Source organism: Sminthopsis crassicaudata, chromosome 4 (assembly GCF_048593235.1).
Source record: "Sminthopsis crassicaudata isolate SCR6 chromosome 4, ASM4859323v1, whole genome shotgun sequence".
Lineage (NCBI taxonomy): Eukaryota > Metazoa > Chordata > Mammalia > Dasyuromorphia > Dasyuridae > Sminthopsis > Sminthopsis crassicaudata.
Genome location: NC_133620.1, coordinates 290,055,552 through 290,077,899, shown reverse-complemented (window position 1 = coordinate 290,077,899; position 22,348 = coordinate 290,055,552). Strand labels below are relative to the sequence as shown.

Below are 22,348 nucleotides of genomic sequence, written 5' to 3'. Positions count from 1 at the left end.
ACCTGGCAAGGGCTATTTGCATTTTAAAACAGAACTGTAATAAGAGCTGCTCTCTTCAAAGTAGGGCTTCACTGTCTCTCTCTGGGAGTATATATAAATCAAAGACCTTCAAGTCTGCCTTATTTAGAAGAGAGGCATTTAGCTGATGACATCTTTTCATATACCTGGGTACCTTTAGGTACTGAGCATAAACTGATGTACCTAGCTGTATAAAAGTTGTGATTTGTGACCAACTACCTTAAAGGAAAGAGGGCAATCCTCCCTCAGGGAGCTGGGGTTTAGTAACCTCCCAACTTTTCTGAAAGGGGAACGGGCAGGAGGTATCACTTGTCCAGCATTAACAAAGAGACAAACATCAAAGAGCTAGTTCTTTTAGCAGAGGCTCATGGAGCAAAGAGCACAGGGAAACACCCTGATGGAAACTGAATACTTTTAATTTCAGATGACAGAGCAAAGGAAACGCAGACAACGCATGGGCTTTGTGGATGTCCAGAACTGCATGAGTCGTTGAAACTGCCCTCCTCCAGAAGAGGGATTGAAGAAGGAGAGTGTTTCTTATTGGAAAGATTGTTACTGCCCTGGCTTTCTCTGCTTCCTTCTAGTGGAATGGCCCCAGCAGAGTCAACCCTCTGGGCCAAGATTCAAATTCGGCACTGGCTCTCTCACTGTCAGAGATTCCAGATGGAAGAAGCTTTGACCAGCAGCAGGGGGAGAGACTCCTGCTGACAGTCCAGTGGCAGGTTCTGGGGGTGAAGCTGTGGAAATCCAGCTAGAGTCAGTTTACTTTACTGCCTTAGAAGAAGATAAAGCACTTATTGAGCTTTATCCCTTAAAATACAATAGCTTTTAAAATTTTATTTTTACTCCTCAACATGGGTGATTAGGAATGGGTCATTCTCTTTATCTCCAGGCACTACATTTTGGTAGCTACATGCCTTAGGGGGAGGTAGCATGAATATTGTTATTATTAATTTTAGGGCTTCATTATTTAACTTATTCCAAGTATGCCATTCTGACTCAGACCTGCCCACTCAGTTGTCTCAAATCTACCATAGACCTCCACATTTTTCTCTGGAATACTGAATCCTGGGGCGGTCACTAGCAAGCAGTCCCCCTACTCCACCCATCAAATATTCACAATGTGGGTTAAGTGACCTATGGATGACAAGTTTTTGCTCTTATCATCTAGTTCTCTTTGATTCCCTTGGAAGAGATTGTCTCCTGGTCTACAGTAGAAAGGACAGTTCTCTGAGGTTTTCTGAGAAGGGCTGGTTTGTACCGAGTGACTTCCTCTTCCATCCCCCGTTCTTTCTGGTGTGGTGTTTCACAGAATTATTGAGAACTAATTTGTTAATTGCTTTAAATAAATTAACAGAAATCAAATCTTTATGTTAAAATAAGGATTCTTACACTTATCAAAGTTTAATAGGATTAAAATGGATACTCAGAAAGGGGAAAAAGGCATGTTCAGACATTTTAACACTTATGCTAGGAACTATTAAAGAGGTCCAACTTAAAACCAATGTAGCTGCTTTGCCAAAGACCTCTTCGTCATTTCAGATTCTTATGGGGATGTAGAATAGGAAAGAACTTTAGTGATCATAGAGATCACCTAACTTAGACAACTAATTTTTATAAAGAAACTGAAGCCCATAAAGGGCTTCATATTAGTAACACTAGTAATAAACAGCAAAGCTGGTACTCAAGTCCAGATCCTGACTCCTAAGTTAATGCCTCTTTCCTTGTACTACATTCCTGTCTACATAAAATTATGCTATATGTTTCCTGATCTCATTGTGCTCTTGACAGAAGGCAAATGACTTTGGGGGTTGGGGAGGTGAAAAGGATACATATACATAATATTTTTGTTATACACATAATACATAAATATATAAACACACAAAAATCTACTGCACTACTGCAGTCACTGACTGCATGAAGCAATGGTAAAATTTTACTTTTTCACCCATATCTAGTTGGTCTTGCTGAGAAACGAAAACTTTTGGTCTTTACTTCCATCATATGTTGCCTCTTCCATTATCAGCCTATTTTCAGCTTCCTCACTTTAGCTGCCACAAAAAAAAGCAAAGTGGGAAAATTTTTCCAGGGGAGAAAAAAAAACAAACATTTATGAGACAGGGACTCTCAGGGCAGTACAGGAAACATACTTTTCCAAATCTTCCTTATCCTCACCAACATACTGGAAAAAGATCAGCTAACTTGAGTTTGGGATTTCCTCCTGAGATGTTTCTCTGATACAAAGAGTAGATTTAGATATCATTTTAAATGTCCTTTCTATTCACCTTTCCCTTTCAGATTAAGATTGTTTCAACCAGGAGAACTAGGTTCCCTTTAAAGATGTCAGCCCACAAAGAGGACACAAACCCATTATAAGCTGGAAGGAGGGACAGTTTTATTCTTGGCAATATACAAGGCTTCACATTTATGTACATGGGGAGGACAAAGACAAAGGCTATTCCTTAGTCTTTTCATCTGGACTCTTGGTGGCGAGCTTATCCTGAAGTTTTTTCCATAAGCCTTTATTCATTTCCTTAAATTCTTCCAAGGTATCTGCAGAAGGGAAGAAAGAAAGGTAGAAAAGATCCTAAAAGGAGAAATTTCATTAAGTAAACTATCACTATGAATTTACTTGTAGGCCTTTGAAAGGTAAGCCTCAATTTATATCAGTAGTGTGTTCCTGAAAAGTTAACTTAAAAAAAAAGTTAACTTAGATAATTGAAATAATGTGTAGAAGGTTTTAAAACACTGTATACTATAACAGATTTTGGACATGCAGGTTTTTATCTTGTTCAAAGAGGTACAAATGCACACTGAAAAATGAACAAATCATAGTTATACTTAGGAAATGTTATTTATCCACTAGATGGATCAGTACATAATTACAATGAATAAAAAGGATTATTGTCTCCAATGCACCATATCTGGTACCTGTGAGCAAATGAAGACAACTTCGAGGCCCTGATTTCTTGAAAAGTTTAGTTTATTTTTGTATACAATGTCCCTAACAATAAAAACAATAGTTTTCCAGAATCTCTTTACCTCATCCCTTAAGGTTCATAGTGGCAAGAGAAAAAAGGAAGCAATGACAGTAAGGATTTGTTCACTGGGAATATCTTCTAAATACCTCTAAAACACACCTAGTCAAACATCTTCATCCATAGCACAAGTCCTTTGGGTCAGATAATTTTAGGAGGATATCAGTTGCTTTAATGGCTTTAGATTCTCTCACCCCCTTTAATTCTCACTGCTTATAAAATCCCCTTAGGACCACCAAAAAAAAAATTTCCTTTTACCCCAATTTTAACTACTTCCATGTGGCAAACATATATTCCCATTTCCTACTGCCAGGCTTCTAATTTAATGGTACTAAAGACAAATTTTCTTTTTAAAAATAATGTCTCTGACCTTATCCATACTCTAAAACCAAAAAATGTTATCTAGGGAGTTCCTTAGCATCAGAATTTTCCTCTGGGCCATGCCACAGGACTTTACATCAAAGTTAAGCTGTCTTATTATGGGAGCCATTCCATATTCTTCCCCATCTTACCCTCCCCAAAAGTCATTTCCAAATTGACATTTTGGTTAGAAAAGACATTTCTGGTTTCCATACCTGTAGCTAGTACAATCCTGCATTCTTCCACTGTCAGTCCACTGAAGCCAGTGTCTCTTGGGCGTGGATACTTCCCAAAAACAATGGAAAGAAGAGTTAATTAACCAATACTGCTGCACTTCATTAACCCTTATAGAGATCTTGCCCTTTTAGCTTATTTTACTATAGCTGCTGAGAGGCTCAAGTAATATTCACACCTAGCAGAACAGCAACACCTTAAGGTCAAAGTCTCTCCTTCAGTAAACAGTCCATATTGATTGATGAGTATTGCTTGATTTAGAAAGAGGAGTCTTTTCTCACACCAGTGGAATTTTGATTCACATCTTGTGAAGAAAGTAAGCTAATTATTCAAGTATCAGTTTGGAATTAAGTTCCAAAGTTTCCTCATTATTTAGGAAATTGTCAATAATCCTGAATGGGGAGCTTTAGTTTAACAAATTTCTTTTTTCCTATATAAGTGAAAAACAGTTCCTATAAAATTAAAGGGTAAGCTCAAGCTTCAGATACATTATCAAAGAAATAACTGATTTTTAGGAATAATTACAAGTTGCTTATTTCAAAGGCATAATAATGTATCAGACAACACTCTGTTAGCTTCATTTGAATTATTGAATGTATCCGCTTTCAACAAAACTGATTTATCTTTAAAAATCTTCCATAATTAATACTAGTTTCCACTTCATATACCATTCTACCATCCCCTTTCCCACAATGCAATGAAATTTAACTATGTTAACATATAGACTACTCACTTTGTGTTTGTAATAGTTTGAATGAAGTCGTGCTAAGCTCTCGTACATCTCGTCACAGGCCTCAGGCTCAGTAATCTGAAAAATAAAATATCCAAGAGATGAGCACATCAGCTCCATGTGCCATTTTTAATTTCATGATATGAAGCAAGAGGGCAACCTGTACAAGGTAAACAAAGTGTTTTTCAATAGCAAAGCTCATTGCCAGAGCACAAACAGGAACAACACATATTCAGGTCTGTAGCTCCTTGTAAAGGATAATCACTTCAAAGATATTTCCACCTCTTCAGCCCTCCCTCACTTCAATCTAATTCACATGCATTTATGGAATCACCTCCCTGAAATCATAAAGTCAAAGAATAAAAAGTCAGTCGCAATTGTGATGGTTTAACTGATATTATATAACACAAATTTGTAATAGAATTCAGCATTTATTTAGTAGCTATGAAATAGAAATTACATGTAGAATATGATCTAAGATTGAAGTGTGGCTGGGCATGGATAAATAAACAAGGGGGTCTGATCTGATGGCAAAGGACATTATATATAGGTGAACTGTTTAAGGAAAGTGTTTATTGTAAGAAGAGGAAAATAAGGCCAATGCAGCAATGACAGAATGGAAGAATTAAGGGGGAAGGAAGTCATGAGAGAAAGAAAGAAATTTCAGAGTTCAAGAGCATGGAAGTGAATGAATGAATAAGCATTAATTTAATGCTTACTCTGTGCCAGGCACTATGCTAAGTAATGGGGATACAAACATAGAGACAATACCTGCTGTCAAAAAGCTTACTTACATAAAAAATTCTAATACATATGGGGGAGTGGTAGCCAGAAAGAGAAGTGGAAACTAGGAGGAATGGAACATGAGAAGTTGCATGTGCAAAGCTTGGGAAGGACAATTTGTAGGGATGTGAACTCAATTATACATGGTCTAGTACCTAGGACCAGTGAATAGATATGGTGGGCTAGGAAGGTGCACATTCTAAATCACCAATCATCGAGCCTGGACGTCAGGGTAGGGGGTTCCAAAAACAAGTGGATTAATTTCCCCAGAACCTGGTAATATAGATTCTGAAAATTTAGAGTATGAGAGCAGGGGTAAGATACAGAGGAAGCCATGCAGTGAATGCCTTGAGAAAGGATCACCTGGAGTTTGATAAATGATTTCAACAAAGATTTAGACAGAGTAATAGAGTAAATCTCAAGAGAGGAGAAGCTTTTGAGTAAGAGGAATCAGAAGGAGAGTCTTGATGGTGCAGCTGAATTCCTCTACTGTTCCAGTGTCTCAGAAGACATGAAAGAATGGCCAACACTGGACAGGAAATACAGTTATCATATACAGCGAAGCAGGTTTTCATAATATGGGGTTATTTTATCTCAACAGTGTTTCAAGATAAATCCCAGCAAATGAACTCTCTAAAATAACTATATCAATTTTTATTATTGTAAAATATATTTTCATATATTTAAAGAACATATATTTTATTACACTAGAGAAGTAGAGAAATGTTATGAATAACTTGACAAAATTATCCAAACTAAGCAATATACTAGTGACCTCATTGTGAAAATATACAGGACAACAAAAGTTCTGCAAGAAAACATAATTTGGGATCAAGAATGAGAGAACCACGTCTACAGACAAATAATATCAGACTCAAATAGAAACAGGGCCACTAAACTACATATAAAAGGGTCTCTGCAGGCCACATATTGAATAGAAAACCATATATCAACATTATTTATGTTCCATTAATTTTTATTAACTATTTCCCAATTACATTTTAATCTGGCTTCCCCCACTTGGAGGAATAGCTACCTATAGGATGAGTGTTTGCCTCTGAATAAACTACATAAATACTTGTACATCATGAAAACTTCTTTAAAGAAAAAAATTAGAAGTCACTGGATTTGGAAAGTGCTCAATATCACAGAAAATGAAATTGCCAATATCTTAATGAATAGAAAAGGACCGGTAACAAATTGCAGAATCACAGAATTTGATAACTGGAAAAAACCTAGAAGACATATTTTATCTGACATATCTGGAAGGACTCCCTATTATAAACATAGTAGACAAGTGGTTGTTCAGTCTCTGCTTGAAGATTTCTAAGGAGGGGAAGCCCACCACCTCTTAAGGAATATCATTCTGCTGCTGGACAGGTCTAAATTGTTAGCAAGTTTTTACTGACACAAAGCCCAAATTGGCTTCATTGAAACTTCCATGCTAGCTCCTGATTCTATACCCACAGACCAAAAAAAAAAAAAAAAAAAAGTCTAATCCTTCCTTTAAATGACAGCAATTTAAACATCTGAAGATATTGGAAAAAATTTTTTCTACTGAGGTCTGATGGGGGAGTTACCACACGGTGAGACTATCTTGGTCTTGGAAGATATACTCTTTATGTATTTGAAAGCAAATATGTGCTGCAATAGAAAAAGGTCTGAGCTTGGAGGCAGAAAAAATTGAATTCAAGTTTGACCTCAGATAAACTGACACATAAGACTACGAACAAATCACTTAACTTCTGTTTGGCTGAGTTTTCTCACTGTAAAATGAAAATAAACAGCACCTAGCTCACAGGATTGTTGTGAATTTCAAATGAGATAATGTTTCTAAGGCACTAAAATAATTAGCACAATATTTTAGCATATGATAGGCATTTTGTTTCTTTCCTTCCTTCTTCCCTCACTGCAGCCCAATATCAATGTTGCATTTTTCCTTGTCAAATTATATTGATGACTAAGCTTGCAGTCCACTAAAAACTCCCAGATTTTTTTGGTAACAAATGCTTTCAAATAATACCTTCCCACTTTGTATTTTTGAAGCTGACTTTTTGTACCCAAGACTTACCCTTATTGAATTTCATATTATATTCAGTCCAAAGCCCAAGACGAGCCTGTCAAGATCTTTTTGGATCCTGACTCTTTCCATCCAAGTATATTAGAAATCTGACTCACTTTTGTGTCATCTGCAAATCTGATGAGCATGCAATATATGCCCTTTATCTAAGTCATTTATAAAAATATTAAATAGCACAGGGCCAAGTAGAAATTCCTGGGGTACTCCACTGGATACCCACCTCCCAGTTCCAGATATATCTTTACCACATCACCTAATATCTTTCCATCTCCTCTATAACAATAATTTAAGATTGTTTATCAAAAGCTTTGCTAAAATTCCAGGAAAAACAATTATGACATTCTCCTTATCTACTTCTTTAATAATTCCTCCAGAAAAGGATATGAATTTAGTTTGGGATGATGTTCTTGATGAAGTTATGCTGGATCTGTAATAACCAGCTTCCCCTTCTAGATGTTTACCAACCCTATATTTAATTTCATTTAATCATTTCCCCAGGAATTGAAGTCAAACTCTATAGCTTGCAAATTCTGTTTTTTTTTTTTTGTTTTTTTTTTTTTTGGGGGGGGGAATCAGGACATTTTCCTTTTTCCAATCTTGTACATCCTCCACTCTTTCTTTCAGTTCCTAGGAACACAGTTCATTTGGGTCAAATGACTAAAATTCAATATGGGCTGCTTAATGTTTGCTTATATTATCTCCTAACCTGAGTATCAATTCCCTTTTGGTTACTTCTGGTGTAATGGTCATTTCCCTTGGCAGAGAAAACAGAAATATAATAATTGATCAACTCTGACTTCTTGGTTGTCAGCTGTTGTCATCTCATCTTTCCTGAGCAAAATTTTCCTTTCTTCGCTTTTCTCCTAACACAAGCTTAAAATCCTTTTCTATATTATTGTTCTATAAGAAATGATCAGCAGGATGATTTCAGAGCAGCCTGGAGGTGATGGTGAGTGAAATGATTAGAACCAGTTGTTTGTGGCAACAAGAAGATCATATGATGATTAATTCTGATGGACTTAGCTCTTTTCAACAATGAGATGATTGAGGCCAGTTCCAATGATCTGGTGATGAAGAGAGTCATCTACACCCACAGAGAGGACATCGAGAACTGAAGTGGATCACAGCATAGCATTTTTACTCTTTTTGTTGTTTTCTTGCATTTTGTTTTCTCATTATTTTTCACTTTGTGATCCAATTTTTCTAATGCAGCATGATAATTATATATATATGTGTGTATATATACATATGTATATATTCACACACATATATTGGATTTAACATATATTTTTAACATGCTTAACATATACTGGATCACCTGTCATCTAGAGGAGAGGAGGGGAAATTTGTAACAAAGTTTTATGAAGGTGAGTGTTGGAAAATTACGATGCATGTTTTGAAAATAAAAAACTTGGGGGGGGGGGGTCGGCAGGTAGTTGGTGCAGTGGTTAGAGCACCAGCCCTGAAGTTAGGAGGAGCCAAGTTTAAATCTGGCCTCAGACACTTAACACTTCCCAGCTGTGTGATTGGGCAAGTCACTTAACCCCAATTACCTCAGCCAAAAAAAAAAATTTATTATATTCAAATGGCAATCTGTTCAGTCAAACTAATGAACACCCCTTAGATTGTAGTTTGGTTTTTTTTTTTTCCCTTTCATCTAATCCACTTTGTTCTTTCCCCTTTCAAGATTAAGAAATCTGTTTAGAGAAGTCCTGGTTCTCAATTTGATTTGAGAGTGCCTTAGCTCTTCTTGTTAGTTACTTCTTGGGTATGCTAAATATTTGGGCCTTAGCCTCTTAATTTGAAAAACGAAAGAATTAGACAAGATCAAGAATCCTTAACCTTTTTTTGTGTCATGGATTCTTTTGGTAGTCTGGTAAAGCCTATGACCCTCCCCCCCTTCATAATATGCTTTTAAATGCATAAAATTTAAAAAAAAGTCAAAGTAAACTAATTATACTGAAATAGTTATCAAAATATGACCTTTGAGAGCCCTTTTAGCTTCAGTTTCTAAGACTATATCTTGAAGTACTAAATGAGAAAGTGTTTATATTTAGAAGATGATTTTTTTAGTAATGATTTACACTTTTAAAATTTGGATTAGATTTCCTTCATTTGTGTGTGTGTGTGTGTGTGTAGATATGCCAAAAGAATGGAAATAATTATAAGTAATAGTTTACCTGTTTCTTATTCCTCATTTACTACTGACCCTATATGTTTTCTCATCTCTAAAAAATGTCTAACAAGTACTTATTTTAGAATATTTTCCCATAAAATATTTAAAGAATGACTTATGCAAGCAAGAACTATATATTTGACAACAAGATATCCCAGCCTCTGGGAAAAGAAGCAAAGCAGGTAGGCCTTCAAAGAAAACAACATATTTGCAATAACACAGAACTAATTGGGAAATGCTAGGAATACTCCATTTACCCACTATCACTTATTTGTGATTTAACCCCGCCCCCCCAAAAAAAAGAAAAGAAAAAGAAAAAAATGATTTGGTAGAACAAGATTTCACTTAAAAAACTCTTCTCAAATATAATACTGCTGCCCCTGTGTGTTAAAATAATACATAACTTCATTATAGATATAAGTGAAATAAGTTTGTTCTACACATTACTTTCTACTACTTCTACAATCCACTGAGTATGAACATACACCAAAAAGGCATTGCATTAAATTAGAAGATATGCTCATCTAAAGGGTTCATTAGTGTCTTGGAAGATATACTCTTTCATTTATCTCATTTGGTGACATTGAGTTCCCCTGGGTTTAATTATCTTGTCTGACCAGAAAATTGTCAGATCTATATACCCAGTACCACTCTCTCTCCTGGGCTTCTGTTGCTTATCTCCAACTGTCCATTAAGTATTTCAAACTGAAAGAGACAGGCATATTAAACTCAACAAGTCCAAAACAGAACTCATTATCTTATTTAAAATTAACCCCTCTTCTGATCTTCCCTAATTCTGTAGAAGGGACTACTTTCTTTCTAGTTATTCAGATTCTAAATCATGACATTATTCTCTCCTCACTTTCCCTCACTCCATACCCCATCAGTTGACAAAATTTGTTATTTTTACTCTTCAATATCTCTTACATCTATTCCCTTCTCTTTACTTAGAAAGCTGTCATCCTAGTTCAGGTTCTTATCTTTTCACTTGAACTATTTTAATAGCCTCCTAATTGGTTTCCTTGCCTCAAGTCTCTTTACTTTAACTCATCTTCCACACAGCTGATAAAAGTTCTTTTCTTAAAGAACAGGTCTGACCTTGCCATTCCTTATGTCAATAAATTTCAATAGCTCCCTACTGCTTTTAGAATCTAATATAAGCTTTTATAGTCCTTTACAACCTGGTTACAACCTAGCTTTCCAACCTTAACTTCTCTTCTGGAACTTTACAGAGCAGCTAAATTGACCTTGCCATGCCTTACATATTACACTTAATTTCTCATTTCATTGTTTTACACTGGTTGTCCCTTATAACACTCCCCTCACTTCTGCCTTTGAGCTATGTTTCCTTTAAAGTTCATCTAAAATTTCCTTTAAAATTAATCTCAAACATCAACTTTTACATTCTTTTCCAAATTCCTCTGGCTGCTGGGCCTTTTAATTATATTTTATATATGTACATGTTGCCTCTCCCTCTAGAATGTAAGCTTCTTGAGGGTAACAACAATTTTACTTTTACTTCTGTGTCCTCATTGATTGACACGCCATCAAGTTTTTTTTTTTTTTTTTTTTTTTCCTGAGGCTGGGGTTAAGTGACTTGCCCAGGGTCACACAGCTAGGAAATGTTAAGTGTCTGAACCAGATTTGAACTCGGGTCCAACTGAATTCAAGGCTGGTGCTCTATCCACTGCGCCACCTAACTGCCCCTCAAGTTGTTAATACATGTGATCACTGATTGATCCTAACCTGAAGGTTTCCCTGCTGATGGTAAAGTTTTCTAAAGACTCCCATCTGCACATCTTCTTATGACATAGTATTAATTCCAGCAAGCTCTAAAACAATATAGCATCTTCTCAGTGAAATATGTATTGATTATTCACATAAGATGTGTACACCAGAAAAACACTATAGTAAAAAAGTATAAATTAGCTAGTTTACACCTTTCTGGTATTAAATATTATGTATTACTTCCCTTCTGTCTAGCCAATCTGGCATTCTTATGTTCCTCATGTGCAGCCCTCTATCTCCCATACCATTCTTTGCACTGGTTGTTTCTCATGCCTGTAAAGTAGTCCCTCCTCATGGCCTCACTTACAGCACTATCTTCTCCATGAAATCTTTCCTGAATTCTCCATTTCTTTATCTCTCTTCATAAATTACCTGTATATATTTTGTGTATCCTTTTATATGTATTGATCCTGATTTAATGGAAACAGCTGATATATTAGGACCACAAGTAGCACTAAGTCTAAAGTTCCTTGAGATTCCCTTGTGTCTTTGTATCTCTAGCACTGTGCTGACATGTAATAGGCACTTAATAAATGTTTGTTGATATTTACTGATGACATACAATAAATAGAATTAACAGCGCACTGAATTAGTATATAAAATATATATCCTTATAGGCTCTTTTAGATCAACAATGACAATTCTTAGTTGAGAAGCCTGGTTTGGAGAGAATTTCATCTCTAACATCAATATGAAGTCCTTTTTTGAGCTAAAGTGCCAAGCATTCAAACTCTCCTGCACAGAGCATGACACTCATAGGCTGGCCATGTTTTTCAAATGCCAAATATACATTTCCCTAAAATACTATTTTATGGAGAGCTCACACAAGGCAGGTACTCAGAGAAGTCAGAAAAAGCAATACAAGGACATCCTCAAGCTCTCTCCAAAGAACTTTGGAATTGATTACATGACATGAGAGATACTGGTAAAAGATTCATGGTCTGCCTGAATCAAAGAAGGTACCATATACTATGAGCAAAGCAGAATTGCAGTAGCTCAAAAGAAACACAAGATGCACACATTTTGACATCTCCATTTTGTTCATATGAACTATTTGTGCCTAATCTGTCGATTTGACTCTGACAGTGGTGTCATTCTGGTCCTCTCTGAGAATAAAGGACAACTACCAACCAATCAAAAGTAATTCTCCAGTTAATGTAAATTGCCTGTGAATTATAGCTCAGAAGAGTGAAAACTGCAGGTACTCCAAAAGAAAATGAAATAACTTATAAGTTCAGCACATCACTGCTGATGTTTTATGGGTAAGAACGGACCTACAAAATAACTGTATGGACATCTATACATATATTGTATTTATCTTATACTTTAATATATTTAACATATATTGGTCAACCTGCCATCTGGGAGAGGGGGTGGGGGAAAGGAGGGGAAAAATTGAAACAAAAGGCTTTGCAATTGTCAATGCTGAAAGATTACCCAGGCATATGTCTGGTAAATAAAAAGCTATTTAAAAAAAAAACCAAAAAAACTGGCCTACGAGATGACATCAAGGATATATATGACTGAAAAAAGGAGGTAGATGAATAAGAATGGGAAACAAAAGGCAGCTTAAGTGTTTTATTAGTAATCTCAACATATTAAAAAAAAAACTAGAGGAAGACTTTCAAGGCCTTTATTAGTCAGATGACACATGCCAAATGCTTTGTAAAACTTAAAAGACTCGAGAAATGCTGTCCATTATGATTTATGGCACCTAATCTTAAACTGTATAGCATAAAAAACCATGAAGAGCTCTGATCATCTGCTACCCCCAACCTTCCTCTCAACCCAACATTTTTGTCATCTATTTCACTTTATTTCCAAGTTTGGGGGATTACAATTCATACCCTCGGACTCTGCTTCCTTCTAATTAAGTTTCTCCTTGGATCACCCAATTTCACCTTCCACAAATGTCTTTAAAGAGCTCTTCATCCACATCCTATTTGGCACTCTGCCATCATAACAATTATTAATTATATTCTCTTTCTTTAAACTCTTTCTAATCTAAATTCCTCTTTTATTTCTGCTTCAATTTCTAGTTGTTCAAATGTTATGTAAGTGATTTGGGATGAAGTCTTGTTAGCTGTCCCTTGTTATAATGCTAAGCTGAATATGGAGATGATAATTCAGATGTAGATTTGACCAGGGTACACATAGGATTGTGTTCAGTTTTGGGTACTGTATTCTAGAAAGAATATTGGCAATCTAGAGAGTGGCCAGAGAAGGACAATCAGAGTAAGAACAATAGTAGCTAGCATTAAAATATCGCTTTAAAGTTTGCAAATTGTTTTACAAATATTATCTCAAACTTATCCTTACAACAATCTTGAGATGTAGGTGCTGTTATTATCCATATAGTATGTATTAGAAAAGTGAGGCAAACAGAGATTAAGTGACTTCTTGATTCCAATTCTAGTCTGGCATCTAGTGCATCGTCTAGCTCTCTTTAATGGTGAATTAAAATAATAAGAATTTTAGTTCATGTACTCAAATTAAATGAACTAGGCATATTTAGCCTAGAAAAGAGAAAGTAGGGGGGAAGAGGTAGTGGTTGAAGGCACTGAGATCTTAAAATACTTGAAGGTCATCCTGAAGAGGGATTAAATTCGATCTTGTGGAGGTCCAATGGGAAGAACTAGGAACAATGGAGAGAAGTCACAAAAAATCCAATTAAAGATTTATGTTAGAAAAAACTTCATAATTAGAGTTATCTAGAAACAGTTGCCTAGGGTAGGTTCTCCTCCCTGAAGTTTTCAAGAAAAGGCTGGATGGTCATTTACATATGTTGTAGTGAGAATTTTTGGGGGGATTATGAGTTGAACTTGTAGTCACTAAAGTCCCTTGCAATTCTGAAATCCTGTGATTTTTTTGACTAACTTAGGCTTCTTGAGATTTTCTTAGGTATTAAAATCAGTATTTAGTTAGGGCAATGAAATGTATTCTGTTCGAGGGCAAAGAGGCAGAGTTTTAAACAACCTGTATGGTGTATAATATTCAATGAAAAAAAATATATTTTTGCTGAGGCAATTGGGGTTAAGTGGCTTGCCTAGGGTCACACAGGTAGGAAGTTTTCAGTGTCTGAGGCCAGATTTGAACTCATGTCCTCCTGATTTCAGAGTCGATGCTCTATCCATTGTGTCACCAGCTGCCCCCTCAATGAAAATATTTAAAAAGAGTTAAGTTACCTAGCTATTATTCTCCAGTCACACATTTCAGGTCACCAATGACAGGCCAGAAGGGTGTACAACTAGCTAGGTAGCATTATCAACAGGAATAGAGGTAAGGGAAGAAGGAATCAGTTTCTTGGAGAGTTCTTGGAGAATTACAAGTACTACTACCTGCTTAAAAAGAAATGGCCAAGTCTATGTTCTCTTTCAAAGTTAAATTCAGCAAACATCAAAAATTATCTTACTTTGGGAGAATTCCAATACAAGCAGCAAGCTAATTCCAACAATTTATTTCCTGATGGTCTATACTTTGCTCATGGATCCAGAATAAACATTTTTTTGTGTGTGTGATATATGTTGTTAACATTTATAAGTATCACTTGTAAGCTTTAGATTATTTGATTTTTTGTTAACACATAATGAGTACTGACATTTTAGGATGACCTGAAAAAAAGCAGCAATCGTAGCATTATAAAAAATTCAGCAATGCTCACTAACCATGAATAAAATAGATGTTCAATTGACAAAATGTCCTTTATGGCTCTATTTTTGCTCCTTTTGCATTTCTCCTGCTCAGCCATCAGTGAATTTCTCTTTACCATATTAAACATATATACAAATCTACACTAATGCCACAGGCACTGATTTGATTTTCAAAATTGAATTCTAGATAACAATAGCAACTGGTATAGCAGAGAACCCATTCTAGACATACAAAAAAAAATACTTTTGAAAAAGGGTATAGTAAATTGCTTTGCTAATTAAGGTAGATTCAGTCCATGAGAATCTAGGAAGGAAAGGCTTTCGTTATTTGGTAATGAATTTCTGGAATTAGTTAATTCCTTTATGAGATCTTTATTCCTTTCTATTAAAATATTTATTGAGCATGTCACCTCTTATGTGCACTATGCTAGACATAGTGTCATATAGACATAAAAAATGTAAATGACAAAGAAATATAAAATAAGGTACCTTTCTAGACACTTATGGTCTAGTAGAAAAGGCAAGATACACATTTAAACAATTAAATAATATAAGGTTATATAAGCTAAATGTTAAAGGAATAGTAGAAATGGTGTTAGAAAAAAGGTTCCATAGACAAGGTGAAATTTGAGTATGGAGTTTAATAAATATTAATCATATGCCATGTCAAAGACACAATAGTAGGAACTGAGGAATTATAGAAAACAAATGCTAGGTGTTGAGGATATACAAACAAAAACAGTTCTTGCAATCTATGTGTTCCTAAATTTACATATTCAGTAATTTTAGGAGGGAACAAGAGCAATTGGGGGAGATCAGCAAAGGTTTGGTAGAAAGTGGTTTAAACGAAGCTTAGGATTTTAAAGGGCTAAAGAAATGTGTCCATGAATAGAGGATTAGGTTGTCTGGGTGCAGAAGGGGAGAAAAATATAAGCGATGCTTAGAGATGAAATTCATGACTTAACAAATGATGCAGTGTGAAAGGGAGGGAAGTGTTCTTGGAGAGGAGTCCTCCAAAGAAATTAATTCATCAAATTAATGGAGCCCTCCAAAGAAATAAGGATTGTAAAGGATCTTAAAAGATAAGAAGGAATTTACATAGGTCTTTACCTATGGTCAGGGAAAAGATTGACAGGGAAAAGATGCTGATAGTAAATATGTACAATGCATGTTGGGAGAATGGGAAGTTTGGATTATAGAGGATTTACAATAAAGGATCTTTCAGGGATCTTTCTGTCACTAAAATAAACACTCATATATATTTTAGATAAACCAGAAATTAGACTACCAATAAAAAAAAATCATCCTGCTTTTCCCTGCCTCCATTCATTTCAAAGGCTGTCTGCTGTGCTTGCAATTTATCAATTCCTATTAAAACTATTCCCTTTCCTCAAGGCTCAGTTCATCTTCAACATGAAGATTTGATTCTTTGATTATCCAGATAAAAGTATTCTCTTCCCTTCTTACATTTTCCTAGACTTTTTTTTTTCTTTCTTTTGCCTACTCACCATCTTCCTTACATAATATACATGTACATATTGTATTTTCCTAGGAAGGCCCTTGAAGCTAGTAAGAGTTTAATAAATATTTCTTCAAGAGAAATAAACCAAAATTTTTAGAAAGAAAAATGACAAGATAAAAATCGTTTCATTCTCCTAGGAAAAGGCTTTCCATCTTCACACAAACATTATAGGTATATTACATTGTCCTGTTTCACTCTAACAACATTAACAGATGTGTCGAACAAAACCAATGCAATCAAGATCAGAAGGAAAAAGCAGAAAGATGGGAAACAATTTTTACAGCCAGTGTTTCTCATAAAAGGCTTCATTTCTAAACTATATAGAGAATGGAGTCAGGTTTATAAGAATGCAAGTCATTCCCCAAATGATAAATGGTCAAAAGATATGAACAGGTAATTTTCAGATGAAGAAATTAAAGCTATCTTGGGTTATTTGAAGATATGTTCTAAATTACTATTGACTACATAAAGGCAAATTAAAACAAATCTGAAATATCACCTCATACCTCTCAGATTGGCTAACATGACAGGAAAAGATAATGATAAACGTTGGAGGGAATGTGGGAAAACTGGGACTAACATATTGTTGGTGGAGTTGTGAACTGATTCAACCATTCTGGAGAGCAATTTAGAACCATGACCGAAGGACTATAAAACTGTGTACATTCCTTGGTCCAGCAATATTACTACTAAATTGAAACCCAATGGGATTATAAAAAAGGGAATAGGACCTAAACATACAAAAACATTTATAGCAGCTTTTTGTGGTGGCAACGAATTGGAAATTGAGTGGATGTGTATCAGTTGGGAATGGCTGAATAAGAATGTAGTGGAATATTATTGTTGTATAAGAAATGATGAGCAGGCAGATTTCAGAAAAATCTGGACTTACATGAATTGACACTGAGTGAAGGCAGCAGAATCAGGAGAATATTGTACACAGTAACAACATTGTGAGATGCAACTATGATAGACATATTTCTTCTCAGCAATAGTGATCTAAGATAAATCTAAAAGACCTGTGATAGAAAATGATATTCACATCCAGAAAAAATTATGGAGTCAATGCAGATTGAATCATATTATTTTCACTTTTTAAAAATTAGTTTTTCATTTTTTCTTTCTTGTGGTTTTCCCCTTTTGTCCTAATTCCTTTTCACAATATGACCAATATGGAAATGTTTAACATGATTGTACACGTATAACTCATTGCTTACAGTCTTGGGGAGGAGGAAAAGGAGAGAAAAATTTAAAATTCAAATCTTAGGAAAATGAATGTTGAAAAATATCTTTACATGTAATTAGAAAAAATATTAAGTGCAAAAAAAATTAGGGAAAAAAAAATATCCCTTAAAACAACATTTGAATCCCCTTTGCCCAAGAGGCTGACTTCCTCTGACTGTTATCTTCACTTTTAATAACAAAAGGGCACCAAGTTCTGCCATTTGTGAGCAAGTTATGTAATCTGTTTCTTTTTTTATCTCTAAAAAGGGTACAATGATATTTTGCAATGTATACCTCAAAGGATGAAGGTGATTAAATTCCATAATTTATCTTCAGAAAGTGTTCTGTGATGGCACAATATTACATGTGAGCAGCTGTTATCATAGTTCACAAAATATTATAATTAAAAAAAAATGACAATCTCTTGCTAGGCAGATTTCTTTTATTAATCTGATCTTGCCAGGGAAGGGAGGGAAGAGGAGAAAGAGAATACATAGTGCTTTATTGTTGCTTTAGCTCAGAACCATCGCTTTGGCATGAACAGTTTTAAACCCTCCCCTTCCCTCACCCTTTGAGAGTACTGGCGCCTAGCACATAGCAAGTGGTTAATAAATGCCTTTTGAATAAATGACTATTCTTCCCATTAATCTTGTAATGGCTTTTTAAAAAGTAGCACAGCCCACTTCTTTTATTTTTTTAAAAAATCTGTCAAAATTATTTTTAAAATGATTAGACAGGGGCAGCTAGGTGGCGCAGTGGATAGAGCACCAGTCCTTAAGACAGGAGGACCCGAGTTCAAATCCAGCCTCAGACACTTAACACTTTCTAGCTGTGTGACCCTGGGCAAGTCACTTAACCCCAATTGCCTCAGCAAAAAAAAAAAAAAAAAAAAAAACCAAAAAACCCGAAAAAAATGATTGGGCATTTATTGTTTCCAAACACTTATTTCCTACAGCTAAATGTCCTACAGGCAGCTCAAATTCAGTATGTCGCAAAGAGAAGTAATCATTCCCTCCAAATTCTCCCTTCTTTACTATTTCTGTTCAGTGCATCATCCTTTCTGTTACCTATACTCACAATCTCAAGAACTCTTCTTGATCCTTCCCTATATTATTCCATACTGACACATGTCAAGTTTTGTCAATTTTTTACCTATAAAACTTTATGTCAATTCACCTCTCACCCGGACTGTAATCATTTCCTATTGGTTCTCCTAGATTTTCCATACAGTTTCTAAAGCCTAGGTTTTTGCCCTCAATCAAAAAGTTTCAGGGGGTTCCTTTTGATTCAGATAATACAAATTCTTCCATTAGGTTTTAAAGACTTTTACCCTTCCTTTTCGAGATTACTGCATGTTTCTCTCCTCCACACACTACACAAATGTCTATTTACTAGTTCCAGAACTAAGCACCTTGTTTTTGCACAGGCTCTCTCATTCCTAGAATTATCTGGGATGGCCTCTGAATCCGCAGCTTTCTTCAAACTCAGCTCACATGCCATCTTTTAGAGATGGCCTCTCTTGATCCTCAGTGAACAGCAAACAGAATGTTGGTGTGGAGTTCAAATCCTGCCTCAGACATTTAGAGTTGCACCAAAAGGATAGTTATGGTATGGTTTAGTGTCAAACGGAAAGATCGGAGAAAGGATCAGGGCTTGATTTTGTGCTATGAACATTTTTATCAGACTTGGAAAAATGATTAGATAACATCTTTATCCAATATGCAGATGGCACAAAGTTGAGAGAATCAGGTTCTAAATGGATCTTGACATAGGCTAGTTAGAGCACTGGGCTGGATATCTACCATAATGAAATTGAATACAGATAGTGTAAAGTCTCACGTTTGGATCCAAAAATTTGTTTTACCAAGTAACAGATGAGAGGTCAGGCCTAGCAGTTGTTCCGAGAAAGATTTGGGGATCTTAGTGTATCAGTATACATCAACACTGTGGTAAAGTAGACTTAAAGAAAAAAAAAAAAAACCTAATGTGATCTAATTTGGGTTGCATTAAAGGAGACAAACCTTATAGGAACTTATAGTGCCTCTGAACTTTGACAAGGTCAGAACTGAATCTAATGCTATAAATTTGGATGATTATTTTCAATTATTCATCTTTCAATGCAAAACTGAAGTTTACAAGTTGGCATAGCCTATGGTTGCTTCCAGGTCTGCAAAAGGTATTCAAATAGTCCATACACAAACATTAGCTTCTGCTCATCTTATTTGGAGCCAAGGATTAGAAGGAGAAGCAGTGAGTGGAAACTACAAAAAAACCAATTGCTTGATGTCAGGAAGAACTTCAAAATTAAAGCTGCCCCAAATGGAGGCGTGTAAGGAGAGAGCCATTTTCCCATTTCTAGAGTTTTTAACTAGACACTTGCAGGGCATGTGGGACTAGAATTTTTTTTTGGAATACACATCCTGATTGAAATTCTAAAAATTCATCATCTTCATCAATATAATAACATCTAACATTTAGATAATGCTTACTATGTGCTTGACACTGTGTTAAGTGCTTTATACACATTATCTCATGGGATTCTCACAACCCTGAGAAGTGTCCTCATTTTACAGATGCCGGCACTAAAGCGAGGTGAGACTGGAAGTTTCCTCTTCCCGACTCCAGGCTTAACACTCAGTGTGGGAACTGCACCTAAATCTTAGTTGTTTTCTCAGATACATAAATGACTTGTCATATTCACACAGCTACTGAGTACCAGTTTTGGAGAACCTTTCTAATTCCAATTCCAGTTTTTTATCTACTAAATAAAAACTTCTTAAACTGTGGATTGTAGCCCCACATTTATTATCAGTGTTTGACTATACCTATTTTATATATGTCTGTGTGTATTTGAAAAAAGTTTAAAGAACTCTGTATTGTCAGACTGGTTAAAATAAATATAAATATCAAACATATGCAGAGACTAAGGAAAAAACTACAACAGAACAATAAACAATAAAGCTATATTGCTTTATTGGAATGCAAAGATGATAAAGTGATCTAGGATCAGCAATCAGGATAACTCGGCTTCTTTTTTTTTTCCTGAGGCTGGGGTTAAGTGACTTGCCCAGGGTCACACAGCTAGGAAGTGTCTGAGACCACATTTGAACTCGGGTCCTCCAGAATTCAAGGCTGGTGCTCTATCCACTGCGCCACCTAGCTGCCCCCCAGGCCAGATTTCAACTCAAGTCCTACTAACTTCAGGGCTGGTGCTCTATCCACTGCGCCACCTAGCTGCCCCCCAGGCCAGATTTCAACTCAAGTCCTACTAACTTCAGGGCTGGTGCTCTATCCACTGCGCCACCTAGCTGCCACGGGATAAGCCAGTTTCAAAGCAGAAGGGCTGCAGGTGTGTGATCTACATTATAAAGCAGCACAAGTAGACAAGTCTCTTATTTATCATTCATTCAACAAGTATTTACTAAACACCCGCTCTCAGCCGGTACAGTACTAGGGGCAAAACAACATTAGACAAACATTCTATCTGGAGGAAAACAGAGAAGCAACGAAGTAATTATAAAAATATACAAAGTGATATATATGGGAGGGGGTCGTGCAGTGTAATCAATTTTAATAGAAAAGAAGTTGTAGCCAACTCAATCAGGGATAAAAAATAATATAGTAGCATGTATGTACTTTAAGGTGTTGGTTCTCTAACCTCTATGAATTGGGCGCTCTCATCTCCATTTTACAGATGTGGACACTGAGGCATAAAGAAGTTAAATACTAATGTTCTTAACTACTTCCCCAACAGTTGATTCGTGTCTGTGTCTGTGTGCATGTGTTATGTATCTGTCTCTAGGATATACTATAACATTTAATATGTATGGGACTGCCTGCCATCTAGGGGAGGGGGTGGAGGGAAGGAGGGAAAATTCGGAGTGCAAGGGATAATGTAATAAAAAATTACCCATGCATATGTACTGTCAAAAAATGTTATAATTATAAAATTAATTTTAAAAAAATTAAAAAAAAAAGCTGGACAGCCGCTTGCAAGCTCTATTTGCAGATTTTTTTCTCGGATGTACGGGGACATGGGACATAGGACTTCCAAAATCCCTCCCAACTCTCGGGACTCCAGCTGTTAGGGAAAGAAAATGAGGCCGGTGCCAGAACACGACCGGACACTCCAGGGAAGAGCTGAGATCTACCCCACACTCGTGCCGAGCTGAGACGGATACTCACGTGTTACTTCCCCGTTTTCGCCCCGCCCCTACCTGAGAGAACGCGTGCGCGTGCGCTCAGCTCGCCACCTGCATCACCCCGTCCCCTTCCACTCTGCCCTCTTCTGCCGCGGTCCCTCCGTTCCCCGCCTCCCCACCGCCTTTCCGCTTTAGGCGGGACCCCATAGTGCGGTCACCTGGGTGTTCTCTCCCTCCCGAAAAGCCTGCGCCACCCGCTGCCGCAGGTAAGCGCCCAGGTCTCGGCCCCGTTTGGTCTCGTCCAAAGGCCATTCCTCACAGAGCTTGAGGAAACGCCGGTAACGGCTGGCTGCCATCTTGGGCTCCTGTACTCGCCGCCCCTCTGAGGGGCATGCGCGCTAAGATTACCGGGCCGAGAGGCGGAGACGGGAGATGAACGTGCATGCGCAACTCTTACCGTTTCGGTGACTGCCCCATAAGGGGCGCTACACAGCCGCCTTTGCCAGTTCCTATGTTCAATAAAAATGCGTTGAATCGAACCGAGTCCAGCCTAATGAGTGTTTTCCTTCCGCGCTGTTCCTGCTGTTATTCAGTGGTTTAGTC

At 36.5% G+C, this 22,348-nt stretch overlaps 2 protein-coding genes across 2 annotated transcripts in view; one reads left to right on the top strand and one right to left on the bottom strand.

The window, feature by feature from the left end:
* The window catches only part of ITPR3 (inositol 1,4,5-trisphosphate receptor type 3), a 117,249-nt gene extending 112,764 nt beyond the window's left edge, over positions 1–4,485 (top strand). Inside the window, exon 58 of the mRNA XM_074311250.1 lies at positions 443–4,485. Coding sequence (XP_074167351.1) covers positions 443–511 — 69 coding nt within the window. The 3' untranslated portion in view covers positions 512–4,485. The remainder of the gene's footprint in view (positions 1–442) is intronic.
* On the bottom strand, positions 2,392–22,142 carry UQCC2 (ubiquinol-cytochrome c reductase complex assembly factor 2). Its single transcript, XM_074311258.1, has 4 exons — positions 21,964–22,142; positions 4,384–4,458; positions 3,632–3,701; positions 2,392–2,571 (listed from the first exon to the last, which is right to left on the bottom strand). Exons 1-4 carry the CDS (start codon positions 22,099–22,101, stop codon positions 2,474–2,476), a joined length of 381 nt encoding a protein of 126 aa, XP_074167359.1. The 5' UTR covers positions 22,102–22,142; the 3' UTR covers positions 2,392–2,473.
* Between the last annotated feature and the right edge of the window lie 206 nt (positions 22,143–22,348).

Coding starts and splice junctions, on each gene's coding strand:
- UQCC2 (XM_074311258.1), bottom strand. CDS start 22,101: ATGGCAGCCAGCCGTTACCGGCGTTTCCTCAAGCTCTGTGAGGAATGG. Junction 4,459..21,963: donor GGGAGGGAGAGAACACCCAG/GTGACCGCACTA, acceptor TTTATTTTTCAG/ATTACTGAGCCTGAGGCCTG. Junction 3,702..4,383: donor CAAACTATTACAAACACAAA/GTGAGTAGTCTA, acceptor GTTTTTGGGAAG/TATCCACGCCCAAGAGACAC.